The 17,308-nt window shown below is 42.2% G+C and overlaps 1 protein-coding gene across 7 annotated transcripts in view; it reads left to right on the plus strand.

The window, feature by feature from the left end:
* Window positions 1-17,308, plus strand: part of FRMD3 (FERM domain containing 3) — a 358,746-nt gene that overhangs the window by 197,366 nt on the left and 144,072 nt on the right. The window contains exon 3 of one of the 7 annotated variants that reach the window (XM_060199506.1): window positions 1,670-1,746. The exons of the other annotated variants lie outside the window; for them this stretch is intronic. Coding sequence (XP_060055489.1) covers window positions 1,670-1,746 — 77 coding nt within the window. The remainder of the gene's footprint in view (window positions 1-1,669; window positions 1,747-17,308) is intronic. 7 annotated transcript variants of the gene reach the window in all.

Genomic DNA, 17,308 nt, shown 5'->3' on the forward strand with positions numbered 1-17,308 from the left:
GGGAGTTTTGGTGGTGTGCCTACAATTGTTCACAACTTGATTTGTGGCAAACCATTGTGGAATATTAAATATTTAGCACTATTACATTTGGAGCACCATATGTTTGTCAAGTTGTCTCATGCCCCATATGCTCTGAGAATGATGAGGGCTGACTCAGTAAATGATGACAGTCGCTTGCTATTTTAATAATAAGGAGCCAGAATTCCCTCTAGTTTTACATTTTGAATACTGGTTTGTAAAAATCCTCTTCTCTAGTGGGGGTTGTATTGTTATATGGGAAACTGGGGAATGTTATGCATGTACAAACCATTGTACTTACTGTTGAATGTAAAACATTAATTCCCCAATAAAAAAAATAGAAAAAAATCCTCTTCTCATCTGGAGAACATGGATAACCATAGCTGCCTAAGATTAAGAGATAGCTGGGTGTTATTCCTTTCATTTTACTGGTAGGGGAACCTAGGACATTATGTGTAGAAGTCTTGAATGAAATAACTCCAGAAGTAAATGGTAGTACTTGGCTTAAGTCTAGATGTTTGCATTTCCTTTCTTTAAAGATTTGTTTCATTCCCTATTTTATTTTGTTATTTTTTCTCTATTGAGGGGATTAATGGTTTACAGTCAACAGTAAAATACAGTAGTTGGTATGTATTTCTCAGTTTTCCATATAACACTCTAATCTCCCACCTAGGTCCTCCTCTGCCATCCATCATGTTCCAGGATCTGAACACTCCCCTATTGCCTTCTGCACTAGAGTCCTTAATTTTGGTGCAATATGTTTTATTTCTTTTTAGAAATATTTTGAGTTTTATTGGATAGAGACAGATCAAGAAGGAAAGGGAAGACAGAGAGGGAGAGAGAAACAAGAGACAGCTGTAGCACTGCTTCACTATTCTTGAAATTTCCCCCTTACAGGTGGGGACCAGGAGCTTAAAACCTGAGTCCTAGTGGATTTTAACATGTGTATTCTAATGGGTGTGCCACCACTGGGTCCTGAGATTTATTTTATTTCATATGTGATCGTACACTTCAATATAGATAGACAGATGATTGATAGATAGATAGATAGATAGATAGATAGATAGATAGATAGATAGACAGACAGATAAAGAAGCCAGAACATCACATCACTCTGGGACATTCAGGACATTCCTAGGATGGAACCAAGAGCCTCAGACATGCAAATTACATTCTCCCAGTTGAGCTATTTCTTTGGTATTATATTTCCCCATATATCTAACATGTCCTTTCTACCACTTCTACTTAGGTTAAACACCTAAACGGTAGTTTCATTTTGGAGAGAGAGTTTTCAAATGATGACTAGGATGTCATTATTCTCATTCTGTGTCTTTGTTTGAGATGCCCATTATCTTGCATCTTTCTTCTGTGCCCCCTCCTCTCCAACCCTCCTCTCTCATTTTCCTCTTCCCAGACATGCTTAGGGAAGTCACCTCAGGGCCTTAGAATGGAGACAGTCCAGCCAAAGGAGGGAATGTACAGTGTATAGACCTTGGGCATAGGCGGTTGGTCTAAAGTCTGCTTCTCCCAGCAGCCATTTTTTTTTCTTTTATTTCCTCTAGCTAGAAGGTGAGAAACAGGAAGAGAGAAAATGAGTGATATTACCGTACCACTTCACTGTCCATAAAGCTTCTCCCCCCCCCCCCTGCAGGAGTTCCCATGCTGGGGCCTGGGTTTCAAAACCAGATCTTCTTACATAGCAACCTGCATGTGGTAGAGTGCTACCAGGTGAGTTACCTACTGATGACCTGGACCCAGTGCTTTTCATGTTAACCTCCCTATTTTTAAGTGTCTGTTGAACACATTTTACATCAGTGTCACTGACTTCTAACTTAAGTACTTTAAGTTATTTTTAATTTTTTATAATGTTTTATTTTAATGAGAGATACAGACAGTTACACACACACACACACACACACACACACACACACACACACACACACACACACAGAAACTGAGAGGATGGGGAAGATAGAGAAGGAAAGAGACAGACACCTGCAGCATTGCTTCACACCTTGTGAAACTCCCCCCACCCCTGCAAGTGGGGAGTAAGAGCTTGCACCAGGGTCTTTGCACATAATCTGTGCACTCAACCAAGTGAGCCAGCACCTGGCCCTAACACTTTTGTTTTTCAGTTGAGGTAAGCATGGTTTACCAGACTGTTTATGCTTCATCATTTTCACATCTCTTCAAAACTGTGTGTCACCACATCTGACCCACTGCCAAAGTGCCAGTCTCTTGTCATAGACCACTGGACTCTCTGCCCTTGGCTTGTCCCTTTGATCATATCAGTCCCCTTGCTTTGTTCTGACTCACATTCAGAGACCATGAGTGCACTGGAATCTACATATCTGAGGCAGCTCCTTTTTTATTTTAAGTTTTAAATTTGTCATCAATAGTATGTTATGTGACTGTAAGATTACACCACACCACACTCACCACTAAAGTTCTGTGTCCTATTCATCCCATCTCCCAGAGATAACCACTATAAGTTCTCAGAAGTCTTAGAAGCAGTTTGCTTGCTGCTGTTTTTCCATCCCATATTTCTGTGTGCCTGATCTTTAGATTCCACATGAGTGAAACCATCTGATAACTGGTTGTCTTTCATCTTCTTACTTATTTTGCTAAGCATCATCACCTCCAGTTCCACCCATTTTTATCCCAAAGGCCACAATGACATCCTTTTGGATTGCAGAGTAGTATTCCATGGAATATATACCACCCCTTACCTTCTTTTTAATTTAATTTAATTTATTTATTTTTATATTACAGTGTTACATGTCAACAGGGGTTTAAACCCACACCATTCCTACCACCAGAGTTCTGAATCTTCAGTCTCCCCACTTCAATCCACCACAGTTCCCTTAAGGTTGTAGACATGGGCCAACCATCATCATTTATTCATAATTGCCCCCCCTTTTTTCTGATTTAATCCTCTCTTCCCCTCCAAGTCACTCATGACAACGTAACTACCTCCATATGTCCCTCTCCTTTTCCTTCTCTCTCTCTGAGTGCTGATGGAGCTGGAGTGCAGAGCCCTCTTATCCTCATCCTATCACTTCTCCCCCACTGGGAGTATGGATCAAGGTTGCTTTTGGGAAGCAGAAGGTAGGAGTTCTGGCTTCTGTAGCTGCTTCTCCGCTGAACAATCCCATACTTTCTTTAGCCAGTATTTGATGGTGGGCATTTAGGCTGCTTCCACTCTTTGGCTATTGTGAATAATGTAGCTATGAACAGAGGGGTGCATATATCCCTTTGAGCTAGTGTTTCAGTGTCCATTTAATAAATACTTAAGAGTGGATCATAACGTAATTCTATTGATAATTGCTTAATGTCTATCCATACACTCTTCCAGAAGGGCTGCACCAGTTTGCATTCCCACCAGCAATGTAGCAGAGTTTCTGAGGCAGTTCCTCCCTTATGCTGGGCATCTGTATCTTGTAGCCATGAGATGCCACAGAGCTTATATGCCATATATATATATATATATTTGCCACCAGGGTTATCCCAGGGGCTTGGTGCCAGCAGTACAAATCCACTGCTACTGACCATTTTTTCTTTTCCTTTCTATTTTATTTGAAAGGACAGAGAGAAATTGAGAAGAGAGGGTGAGATAGAGAGGGAGAGAGAAAAGTAGACACCTGCAGACCTGCTCCACCACTTGTGAAGCTTCCCTTCTGCAGATGGGGAGCAGAGGCTTGAACCCAGGTCCTTACACATGGTATTGTGGGCACTCAACCAGGTGTGCCACCACCTCCTCCTTTATATACTTACTCAGTTGAATAGTGAAAGACATAGGGTGAGGGAGATAGAGGGAGAGAGAAAAATATGGCACCTGCAGCACTACTTTCCTCCTGCAGCTGGGGACTGTGGGGCTTGGACCCAAGTCTTTGCACATGGTAACATATGGTGCCCAACCAGGTGTGTCACCCTCCCCCACAAGCCCTATTCTACGAGGACCAGCTAGGCATCCCAAATGCAAGGACACACTAAACTCTAGCCTCTCCTCGCTCCAAACACAGTCAGCCCTGAAGTGTTTATGTTGGCAGCTAGAATTAAGGAGCCAGTTAGTGAGCTTTCCTCGTATTGGGGAAAGACACTCTGTGTTTGTGCAATTTGCCTTTTCTAGAAGCATCTCTGGGGAGGACACAAAGCGGAATAGAGACATTTAGGGCTGGCAAAATAGCTCACTTGGAAAATGCGTGGTTTTGCCATATGCATAACTCAGGTTTGAGACTGGCCCCCACCACATTGAAGGACTCTTCAGTGCTGTGGTCCCCCTCCTCCCCATCTTGTGTGTGTGTCTTTCTGCCTCTATCAAACAAACAAGTAAATAAATACAATCCAATGATGTGAGGCTCACTCTGGGGATAGTGCCAGGAACCAGACAGCATTATGTCCTACCAGCTGCTCCTGCTGTGGAAAGGCTGCTTCTCCTTCTGGGGACAGTTGCTTCACAGACACTCTTTACCAAGAACCAAAGCAGCACCTATGAGGGAGCGCAGGCCTGAACTCACTGGTCATAGATTTGTTTACTCAATGAGTTCGCTTTGCTTTTATGTCTCAGGAGGAGTCTAACACCAAGCCTGCACGGATGTCTGTTTGGGGAAGGGGTTCTGGAGCTGTAATGTGTCTCTTTAGGACAGGATCTAGGTCCTCCTGAGTGTAAGGACTATGGCACTATCATAACACTGGAAGGTCAGATAGATTGTCTAGTGGTTCGATTGTGGCTAAGGTGCAAACACTAAACAGATTTTTTTTGGTCATATTCCTTTGTTTGAAAGAAGAATCTGGCTATTGAACTGAAATGATTGCTCGGAACTGTCAAGACTTGATGTCCTCCCTTGTGAAGGGATGGGTACCTGGGAATGACAGGTAGCAATCTGAAAGGCACTCAGCCAACTGGGGTGTCATGATTTTAGTGAGGAGAGAAGCAAATATAGGAACTGTCTGGCTGTCATGTTTGGGCCCAGAAGCAGACCTAATAAACTCAGTGGGACTCAGAGAGCTGGTGTTTCCTCCCTGTGTGAGTTAGGAAAAAAGGGAACACAGCCATGGCTTGTGGTAGCACCCTCCTGGGTTTGGTTCAGATGAGGATAGAAATTACCACGGGAGGTAATATACTCATTGGAGGCTGCCTGCAGGTGGGAACAATAGAGGAACTGGGGCAGTAGGTTTGGATGTATCAGAATGGCACCTCCCCCCCAGAATGTGAGCAGGGTATAGTGGGATAATTTTTCCGTAAGACGTGGTGCTGATTGGGTGCACTCATATTTATTCAGCTGGTTAGTCTGGGGGAGGGGATCTCAGACATACCATGATGGGGCTGGTTGGGAGAGGATACAGGGGTGGGGACAGCCTGGAGGGCCTACCTTTGCATGAGTTTTCAGGGCCTCTCCAGCAGAGAATTTGGACTTCTCACCTGCTCATCCTTGAGTTCCAAGTAGAAATAGACTTACCAAATAGACTGTATCACGAGAATGGGTTTGGGACAAAGGTGATAAAATTTGGACATGTTGGGTTTGGCTCTCCACAAACAGAGAAACCTGCAGTGCTACTGCACCAGTTGTGATGCTTTTGCCCTGCAGGTGGGGATCAGGGCCTTGAACCCAAGCTCTTATGCATTGTAGCATATGTGTTCGATTAGGTGTACCACTGACTAGCTCCACTGAATTTGTTTCTTTGTGGGAAAAAAAAAGGGGGGAGGGTGACTGGTACTTATGTTTTCTTTTTTTTTTTTCTTTTTCTCCTCCAGGGTTATCTATGGGATGCAGTGCTGGCACTCCAAATCCACTGCTTCTGGTGGCCTTTTTTTTTTTTTTTTTTTAATTTGATTGGATAGGACAGAGAAATTGAGAGGGGAGAAGGAGATAGAGAGGGAGAGAAAGATACCTGTAGACCTGCTTCACTGCTGGTGAAGTTTCCTTCCAGCAGGTGGGGAGCTGGGGCTTGACCCTGTATCCTTGCGCAGGTCCTTGTGCTATGTGTGCTTAACAGGGTATGCCACCACCTGGCCCCCAGTTTTCTTAGGCCTCTTGTTCCCCATGCTGTTTCCACTAGTATTTCTTTTCCTGATTGTGTTACTTCTATGTCTCCAATCCCAAGACCCTAGATGCCAGGACATTTCAGAATGAAGTAGTAGCAACCAATGAAGGCTTTGAAGGCAATGAAGAGGCTTTGAACATAGATTGGCTTCCAGATGGACAGTAGGTTTGGAATGTATCTCATCTCCAGACACTGTGGCAGTTGTGCCTGTATCAGACTTTTTATTGGGACTGAAGTGAAAGCCACTGTTACTGGCCAGGACTAGCTCTGACATTGCTTCCCAGAACACTATCTAGACTGTATTTATCTGAATGGTATTCTTTTCTCCCTCACTGAGGCCAAAGGGTCTAGATATGTTATCTGTGGACTAGAGGGTTCAGGGACTGAGTTATTCTGGGGCTTTGTCACCACAAGATGTGAGAATCAAGCCACCTTTCAGGGCTGTGGTGGGAATCAGTTGGATTTTTGGATCTGGTTATGGGGGGGGGGGAATAAGTGATCTCATGATTAGAAGGTACATTCATTTTTGTTTAACAATTCATTGGCTATTTTAAGACATTTCTCTGGGTCATAGATTCTGGTCTAGGGCACCAAGAGTTTTGAGAAAGGTAATAAAGAGAGGTGTATGATTTACTCTATAATTATAGGCTCCATCAATTTTAACAGAAGCCAGACATTCGAAGATAACCCAGGTTACGTTATCTTGAAAGCATTTCCTTCCTTTTTTCTTCTGGATCTCAGTAGCTGCCAAATTAAAAAAAAAAAAATCAATAGACTTAGTCACAAGTCATCACCTCACACCCTCTTTCTTTCTTTTCTTTCTCCCTCCCTCCCTTCCTTCCTTCCCCTTCCTTCCTTCCTTCCTACCTTCCTTCCTTCCTTCCTTCCTTCCTCTCTCTCCCTTCCTTCCTTCCTTTTTTTCTTCCTTCCTTCCTTCCTTCCTTCCTTCCTTCCTTCCTTCCTCCCTCCCTCTCTCCCTCCCTCCTCCTCTCCCCTCTCTCCCTCTCCCTTCCTTCCTTCATTCCTTCCTTCCTTCCTTCCTCCCTCCCTCTCTCCCTCCCTCCTCCTCTCCCCTCTCTCCCTCTCCCTTCCTTCCTTCATTCCTTCCTTCCTTCCTTCCTTCCTTCCTTCCTTCCTCCCTCCCTCCCTCCCTCCCTCCCTTCTCTCTCTCTCTCTCCCTTTCTTCCTTTCTTCCTTCCTTTCTTTCTTTCTTTCTTTCTCTCTTTCTCTCTTTCTCTCTTTCTCTCTTTCTCTCTTTTCCCTCAAACAAGTCCAAATTAGAAAAGCATGGAAGACATTCACTGTTTCTATCATAGGGTAGAGAAAAATGGTCTCTCGGAGCTAAGTACAGCTGGCCCTAGAAAAACTACAAAGAAACATTTGTTGGCAATGTTTTTATTCTTCAGATTCACAAAATATAGACTGAGACTTGATGGAATCTTAGGGCTCCTGAAATCATCCACCCCTATGCCACCCCTAGATTTCAGATAAGGAAATTAGGAACTGAAGAATTTAGGCCTCTCTCTGTTTTTCAGCCTCTTTGAGTAGCTTCCTCCCACACATCCTTTTTTCTTCTCAATCCCTCTCTCTTCTTCCCTCCTTCTTCCTCCCTCTCTCCTCCCTTTCTTTTCCTCCCTCTCTCCAACCTCCCCCTTCTTTCTCCCTCTCTCTCTCTCCCTCCCCCCTTTTTCTGGTTATTGCTGGAGCTGGTGCCTGCACTATGAATCCACTGCTCCTAGAGACTATTTTTCCCCTTTTGTTGCCATGGTTGTTTATCATGGTTGTTATCATTATTGTTGTTGTCGTTGTTGTTGAATAGGACAGAGAGAAACTGAGGGAGGAGGGGAAGACAGAAAGGGGGAGAAAAAGACAGAAGACCTGCTTCACTGCTTGTGAAGTGGACCCCCCCCCCCCGCAGGTAGGGAGCCAGGGGCTCGAACTGGGATCTTTACACCGGTCCTTGCACTTCACATGTGCACTTAATCTGCTGTGCTACCACCTGCCCCCCCTTTTCTTCAAGCAACTGTTGGCCAGAATAAATTTATTTTAAGAAATGGCTTGAAATGGAGTCAGACTAGATTTCCAAAACAGAAAACCCTCCTAATGTGGGATTAATGGGGCTTGCAAAAGTCTACATTCAAATTTAAGACTATAGGAGTAACTTTTCAAAGAAATGATTTTCCGTATCACCTGAAGTCATGTTTTTGACAGAGAATTAGGTTGCTATTCTCAATCTGATTCCCAGAAGCAGGTCCCAAAATAAAAGTTCCAGTCTCATAAGAAAATGTTCTCAGGGCACAGGGAGATAACATAATGGTGATACAAATAGACTTTTATGACTGAGGTTCCCAGGTACCAGGTTCAGTCCCCTGCACCAGCATAAATGAAAGCCAGAGCTGAGCGGTGCTCTGGTCAAAAAAGAAAAAGAAAAAAGTAGCTCCATTGTATACAAAATAAATTAAATTAAAACAAGTAAACATGGAGGTCAGGTGGTGTTACAATGTGTAAGCACCCAAGTTCAAACCCCCAGTCCCCACCGCAATTTCTGGCTGTCTCTCCAATAAATAAATGAAAATAATAATAATAATAATAACATCCAAGTAAACATGTTAAAAAAAAGAAGAAAATGTTCTCGGGTAAAGATTTGTAGGGGGATATAGGAGTGGGAGGAAGAAGGGAAGCAGCCATGCTAGTGTGAGACGTCACTAATGTCCTGTAGAGAGTCACCTGAACTCAATACCACAAGAAGTTCAGGAGTTGTGTGACCCAAGAGGTGAGGGAGCAGAGGTATTTATCCTCTTGGCACCTGTCCATTAGTAGTCAGGTGTTGCTGTGGGGTGGGAGTGAGTGAGGAGGGTCAACTTGCTATCCTGCAGTAGAGTCTAGTAACCTGAGAGACTCCTCCTCTAAGAAGATCCCAATGTTACATTTTAATGATAAGAGGGAAAGGGAAACCGTGAGGCCTTGGTGTTGTGGAGTCATGCAAAGATACATGCTCTGGGACTGACTGGTGGCCCACCTGGTTGAGCTCCCATGGTATTATGTGTAAAGACCCAGGTTTTTTTTTTTTAATTAAAAAAAATTATTTATTTCTTTTTGTTGCCCTTGTTGTTTTATTGTTGTAGTTATTATTGTTGTTGTTATCAATATCATCCTTGTTGAATAGGACAGAGACAAATGGAGAGAGGAGGGGAAGACAGAGAGGAATAGAGAAAGATAGACACCTGCAGATCTGCTTCACCGCCTGTGAAGCGAAACCCCTGCAGGTGGGGAGCCAGGGGCTCAAACCGGGATCCTTACGCTAGTCCTAGAGCTTTGTGCCACGTGCGCTTAACCCGCTGTGCTACTGCTCGACTCCCCAGGACCCAGGTTTAAGGCCCTGGCCCCCACTGGCTGGGGAAAAGCTTCATGAGTGGTAAAGCAGTGTTGCAGTTACTTCTCCCTCTTTCTCTCTCTCCCTACCTTATCAATATCTCTCCATTTCAATACAGTAAGCAATAAAAATAAATAAGATATTAAAAGAACATGCATGCTATGGTTCATCTAACCACCTTTATTCATTAAATGGAGTCAGAAATTAGGTCTTAGCTGCCTTAGTTTTGGTAATGTTTGTTTTAAGTGAAAGCTGAAGAAGCAAAGGTCTCAATAAATCAGGCACAAACTCAGGTTATCCTTCCTGCCTTTCTGAGGGACTGTCCATATCCAGTAATAATAATAATGATAATGATAATAATAATAATGACTTAAAAATAGCATGTATTTTTGCCGGGCTAGCTTCTCAAGCAGGAAACAGATGACCAGGGACTCATCGCTGAGCTGGACACAGTTCAATCTTTATTGATGAGAGAGAATGCAGTGCAATCTATCTAATCTCTTCATTAGAAAATCCTGCCCTTTATATCTCCTGAGGTGGAAATTTTGGGAAGAGGAAGTACGTAGGATAGGGGGTGGGGAGAAGGAAAAAAGCGCAAACCAGTGGGGATTAAACAGTGGAAAACAGGATGTGACTAGGAGAGGGGACAGAGGGAAAAGAGAGTGTGAACCAGTGGGATTAAACCAGTGCCCTGCAGGCAAGGTGGGTCTCAGGTAAAACAGTGATTATGTAAATAGACCACAGCGTTAAGCAGGGGGGAGCTGGCATATTGCCCAACATATTCCAAGTGGCAGTTGAAAAGTAAATAGCAAGGCAATAAATTTCCTCAGACTTATCTCTAAGCACCTAGCACATCACATCATGATTGTTAGTTTTCAGCCATGTAGTCTACCTGTACATACACGCATAGCAGAAGTGGTTGGAGGAGGAGAGAAGACTGAGCTTCATTGTCCAACTTGTAACTGAAAAGACTGAGAAGAAGGGTGGAAAATGACCTCTTTATAAATAGAGCAGACCAAGAGGGGTGGGATTGAGGGAGGAAAATAGTGAGAAAGAAGGGCACTGAGAACTGCCATTACATTAACCTGGGGGGGTCTTAGTGAGTCTCCACTTTGCTTCAAGCAGTGTTCTAAGGGCTTCTGAAATGAATCATCCCATGAAAACATCACAATCATACCACAAATTAGGAGATATGGGAATTTACTGGAGGCTGCACAAGGAATGCACGCAGAGCTGGGATTTGAATTCAGGCCTACTGGATGCACATTTGAGCTGCCCCAGAGCCTAAATGGATTCTGTGTCTGTCTGTTATGTATGAGTCTCTTCCTCTTCACTCAGCATTCCATGAAATCCACCTTTATCCTCTGGGTGATGTGTTTAGCTGTTTTTCTTTAACTTTATTTTTCATGCAATGCACTGATATGTGTAAAAAGCTTAAGAAAACATAGGACACCTGCAGCTCTGCTCCACCATTTGTGAAGTTTCCTCGCTACAGGTGGGCATCAGGGATTTGAACTTGTGTCCTTGCACATGGTAATGCATGTGTTCTACCTGGTATACCACAATCCAATCCTGAATTCATGGTTTCTTTTATGATTAACACCCCTGAATTTCTCTTTGAGATATCTTACTTCTTTCTTAGTTTTCTCTAATTCATTCTTGATCTTGCTAGTTCATTTTCTGCTTCACTTATTCTGTTTTCTCTCCCCTCTGTTTCTGTAGCTCAACTGTTTTGTTACTCTGTTCTGATACTAAATTAGCTTGCTCAGCTAGTTGTGCTCTTAGCTCAGCTATTTCAGCTTTCAGCTTTCTGAATACCTCGAGATAATTAGTGTTTTCTTTCAGAGTCTCATTTGTTGTTTCCACATTTTTTATGATAATACTTTCAAAAGATTTCCTCACTACTGTAACTACTGCATCAATTAGTGTTTGGATATTGTCCTCATTCTTATGTGCTTATATCTTTTGGGGCCTTTTATCTGGAATTCTGTTCTGGTTAATTTCTCCAATGTTTCTTCTTGGTTTAATCATTGTATTTGGTGTGTTATGAGGTCTCTCTCTCTCTCTCTCTCTCTCTTTCTCTCTCTGTATTTTTCAATCCACTAATCACACTTGCATGGACTGACTTATGTCTAAGTCAAGTACTTAAGAGTTCACAGTTGTGAAAATTAACAGTTGTTTTAATGTCATATCAATCCCTGAGGTGAAGCACAGTGGCTGTTATACCCTCTTAACTTCTTTTTTTTTTTTTTAAGTTTTTTATATTTATTTTATTTATTTATTCCCTTTTGTTGCCCTTGTTGTTTTATTGTTGTAGTTATTGTTGTTGTTGTTGTCGTGTTGGATAGGACAGAGAGAAACAGAGAGAGGAGGGGAAGACAGAGAGGAGGTGAGAAAGATAGACACCTGCAGACCTGCTTCACCGCCTGTGAAGCGACTCCCCTCCAGGTGGGGAGCCGGGGTTCGAACCGGGATCCTTATGCCGGTCCTTGTGCCTTGCGCCACCTGCGCTTAACCCGCTGCGCTACAGCCCGACTCCCCCCTCTTAACTTCTTTATCTTCCCTGCAGGTTATGGGAGCCTGAGGCTTTTTTTTTAAAACTATAAGTAGATTGCTTATCACTCATTCTAGACCAAGAGATAAAACAGGGTGGGGGGGATAGATGGCACAGTGGTTATGCAAAGCGACTCCCATGCCCCAAAGGTCTGAAGTCCTGGGTCTAATACCTGCCCCACCCCCAGCTGGAGCTGAGTCAAACTGTGCTCTGTGGCTGTGTTTCTGAATAAAGCCTGATTTCTGAGGGAATTGTTCACCCTTTTTCCTAATTTATCAAAAGAACAATGTGAGAAGGCTTCGGACTATAGATTTTTCTCCTGAGTCACATGGTCAGCTCCCTGCCCCCCCCCCCATGTCAGTATATGGCTTCCTTATTGCTGTTCCAGCCCCTAAGGGGCAACAGCAGTGGAGAACTACAGTTGTAAATTGGTGATGCTTAAGTTATTCTCCCTTCAGCAGTCTTTTTGTTGATAAAACTCAAACTGTAAGTGGTGTTTTAACTGACAGACAGCTGAAGTGGTACCAGACACTCCTTAATAGGTGTGGACTTTTAGCCTCAGGAATCTCTTAAGTTCCTCTGTCCATGAGCCACATGGGTTTGCACTCACTTGTGGCTTGTTGGGTTCCTGGAGTGATCCTAGTCTCATCTTGTGAACCTCAGGTGAACCTCTTTGCTCAACACCCCTGAATTCCTGTTTGCTTCTACTACCTAGTCTCACTGGTGTCAGCTGAGTGTACACCATTCCAAAGTTTTACAAATGCATTTAGATGATAATGGCATATTCTTCGAAGATACATGGTAATTCTTTGTTACATAAAAAAGAGAGCACATTAATTACTTGATACTTTCAGAAGTCTCCAAACTTTCTTGGTTTACAACTCCTCAACTATCTCAGTCATTATTTCTTGGTGCTCTGGGTCAAAAGAATAGCTAATAGTTCCAGCTAGTAAGAGTTCAAACAAATTAATACATATTTTGGGACTAATATAGATTTTGTGATCTTAGTAGCCACTTAAAACATTTTACACATGAAAATAGTATTACCATTTCATTCCTCATCACAGTGAGTTGTGCCTATTGGGCACTGTACTAGTTAGCTAGGGAGGGGGCTACTCTTTTATGGAGTAATATTATTTAGTTACAAAATGTAACTATGAATAGTTTATTAGAAGAATATGTAGAAAATAAGAGTACAGGAAAAACAACAGATGAGTGACTGAGTAGGTGTGGTCTATATACACAGTGGAATACTACTCAACTATTAAAAATGGTGAATTCACCTTTTTCACCCCATCTTGGATGGAGCTTGAAGGAATCATGTTATGTAAGATAAGTCAGAAACAGAAGGATGGATATGGTATGACCTCACTCATAGACAGAAGTTGAAAAAAAAAGATCAGAAGGGAAAACACTAAGCAGAACTTGGACTGGAGTTGGTGTATTGGAACAAAGTAAAAGACTCTGGGGTGGGGAGGAGGGTTCAGGTCCTGGAACATGATGGTAAGGTAGGACCTAGTGGTGGTTTAATTGTTATGTGGAAAACTGGGAAATGTTTCGCATGTGCAAATTATTGTATTTTACTGTTGACTGCAAACCATTAATCCCCAAATGTTTCGCATGTGCAAACTATTGTATTTTACTGTCGACTGCAAACCATTAATCCCCCAATAAAGAAACTGGAAAAAAAAAAAGGTACAGAACAGTGAGTCATTACTGGGTTCGTGTGTGTTGTGGGTTTATAGAGATCAGGAACAGTTTGATATCCTCCCCTTTTTTGTTAAATCTTTATTTATTTTGTTTTTATTTAATAGGAAAGGGAGAGGGGAAGGGGGAGGGAGAGAGAAAGAGACCTGCATCACTGCTTCGCTGCTCATGTAGCTTCCTTCCTGCAGCTGGGGACTGGGACTTGAACCTGGGTCCTTGTATGTGGTAACATGTGTACTCAACTAGATGCACCATCACCTAGCTCCTTGATTTAATTTTCTTTGAACTTTTCCCCTGTAGCTGCCCACATAAGCACAATCATCTTACTGGGCTGTGAACCCTGTGTTGGTTGCCCAGAGACACTGTGTTTCCCTGCAGAAGTCTGTCAGCAAATGGAGTTATCTTTCTATCCCTTGCATGTTGCTGGGGATATCTTGAAAACAGGATGTTTATAAGATGAATTGTCAGGAATTTTTTTTTAGCCTGGAATTTCCCAGAGGTTTAGAGAGGGCAGCCGATAAATAGAGGAGAGAAATTTCTGAAAGAGTCCTGCATCCAGTGTAGACTGCTGGCTCTTAATAAGATTAAATTCTTCTGCTTCATAACACACCCTTACCATGTTCCCTGTCTGCCTGGCCAGTGGCCTCTGTGTCTCAGGACTGCTCTAACCCAAGGGTCCCGTCAGACATTCCAACACTCATTGCCTGTTTCTTTTCTTTCTTAATTTTTTAAAAAGTTTTTTGTTTAATTAATAAATTAATTGGATAGAGATAGAAATTGAGAGGGAAGGAGGAGATAAAGAGGGAGAGACAGATGCCTGCAGTACTGCTTCATCTCTCTCTGAAGCTTCACCATCCCCCACCCCACCCCATCCCATCCCACCACCTCCGACTCAGCAGGTGAGGACTAGGATTTTTTTTTTCAAGGATTGCTCTTATTTAATATCTAAGTTTACAGATTTCATTTTAGAAAACCTTAGACTTATGTTTTAATTTAAAATGACTTTCTTAAGTTATAAATGTTGACTATATTAATATTCAAAGAGTAACTTAAATACTGCTCATTAGTTCAGAGCTTCTTAAAATACCATCTAAGACACTTATCCTGATCAATGATCTTTGCAGCGCTGTGGTTTTAGAAAATGTAATATCACTTTAAGTAAATTTCTTCCCAGAACCTTCCCTGCTCATCAGGGAATAATGATCAGTTATATCCTGTAAACCATTCTGAGGTTATTTGTTTTTGTTTAGGATCTTATTTTTGAGTACTCCATCAGAAAGTCTTTTGGATCAAAGTTTTAAGGATGGAATAGTCACCTATGACTTTACTACAGTTACATTAACTGTTGATAAAGAGAAACTAAATTATGGACACCATATTTACTTTTTAAATTGCAAAGCAGTAATAACTATCAAAAATTCAGGCAAAAACAAAAGCACAGAGAATATAAAAAGTGAAACTGACGTAAAACTCATATGCCAGATATAACCACTGTAACCTTTGTAGCCCTTTTCACTGCAGGCACACACATAAATGTAATGTTTTAAATATTTCCTCACACTATTATTTTCCTTATTTTAATTTTTTTATTTATAAAATGGAGATATTGACAAGACCATAGAATAAGAGGGGTATAATTCTACACAATTCCTTGAAAGCTCTCCTATTATTCATCCTTGAAAGCACTCCTAGTCTTCATCCCTCTGGGAGTATGGACAGAGCCACACCCATGATCCTGGGTCCACACTGTTTATTCTATTATGGAGCTTGCTTCATATATATATATATATATATATACACATATATATACATATATATATGTATATATATATATGTGATTTTTTTAATGATTTAATAATGATTGACAAAATTGTGGGATATGAGGGGTACGATTCTATACAATTTCCACCACCAGAGTTCCACATCTCATCCCCTTCATAGGAAGTTTCCCTATTCTTTATCCCTCTATGGGGTGCAGAAGATGAGAGCTCTGGCTTCTGTAACTGCTTCTCTGCTGGACATAGGCATTGACAGGTTGATCCACACCCCAGGACTGGGGGTTTGAACCATCTATTATCACCGGAGTCATCTGATCACAGTTGATTGACCCAATTTCCTGACTATGGTTGCTAATATTATTTCTCCTATTTTTCAAATCTATATAATTCCACATTGAAAAAAGTCCTTGCTTTGTTCTTTGTTCACATTGAAAAGTTAGATAATAAAGAAATTGCTGGGCCACAGGCTAGTCTCTATGTCATATTTATTTTATTTTTGATGAGAAAGATATAGAGATAAGATAGATAGATAGGGAGAGAGAGGGAGAGGGAGAAGGAGAAGGAAAGAGACAGAGATACCAGAATGGGGCCAATCGGTGGTACACCCGGTTAAGTCTATGTGTTACCATGCGCAAGGACCCAGGTTCAAGCCCCAGTTCCCACCTGTAGGAAGAAAGCTTCATGAATGGTGAAGCAGTGCTGCAGGTGTCTCTCTTTCCTTCTCCATCCCCCTTTCCCCTTTCAGTTCCTCTGTCCTATTAAATTAAATAAATAAATGAAGTTAAAAATATTTTAAAAGGTGAGAGGGAGAGAGAGAAGAGAGGTAAACAGAGAGGAGAGAGACACACACCAGAGAAAACACTAATCAGCTCTTACTTATGGTGATTCTGGGGATTGAACCTGGGACCCCAGAGCCTCAGGAATGAAAATCTTTTGCAATTTAATTTTTAAATGAATTATTTATTTATTTACTTATTTTTGCCTCTAGGGCTATTGCTGGGGCTTGGTGCCTGCGTTACGAATCCACTGCTCTGGGGGACTATTTTCTCCCCTTTGTTGCCCTTGTTGTTGTTATTATTATTATTTGCTGTTATTGTTGTTGGATAGGACAGAGAGAAATGGAGAGAGGAGGGGAAGACAGAGAGGGGAGAGAAAGACAGACACCTGCAGACCTGCTTCACCACTTTGTGAAGTGACTCCCCTGCAGGTGGGGAGCCGGGGCTTGAACTGGGATCCTTGAGCCGATCCTTGTGCTTCGCGCTATGTGCGCTTAACCCACTGTGCTACCGCCCAGCCCCCTGAAAGTCTTTTGCATAACCACTATACTATCTCTCCAGCTCTCAGGTGTCTCTCTTTCTCTCTCCCCAGCTCCTCTTTTCCTCTTGATTTCTCTTTCTAATTAAATAAAAATAAAATAAAATAAAAACAAAGGTACAGTGTTAATAGGTTGGTAGGAGAAGGAAGGAAGGAACTGATCAGAAACTGCATGGTATATTTTGTAGGACAACAAAGAGGCCAGTTAATTTAGAGTAAATAATTTATTTAGGCCACAGATGGCAAGGACCTTGCAGGCATGCAGTAAATACTCCCTCTGCTTCTAGGCAGACACACTTAATCCATTGCCGTGTGGCAGACATAGCCAATCCATCATGGCACTCATTCTTGCTGAGCTGTTACCTAGTCTAGGAACTTCCTCACAGCCCCTTGAAACTGACTGATGCGTGCACACGAAATGAAACTTCCCAGTCACCCACGGAGGCAGAGAGAACTTAGAGAGTTAAGTTGAGGTTAGGCAGAGATGGTATAAGAAAACCAGAGAATTCCAAGCAAAGA

This window comes from Erinaceus europaeus, chromosome 10 (genome assembly GCF_950295315.1).
Source record: "Erinaceus europaeus chromosome 10, mEriEur2.1, whole genome shotgun sequence".
Taxonomy (NCBI): Eukaryota; Metazoa; Chordata; class Mammalia; order Eulipotyphla; family Erinaceidae; genus Erinaceus; species Erinaceus europaeus.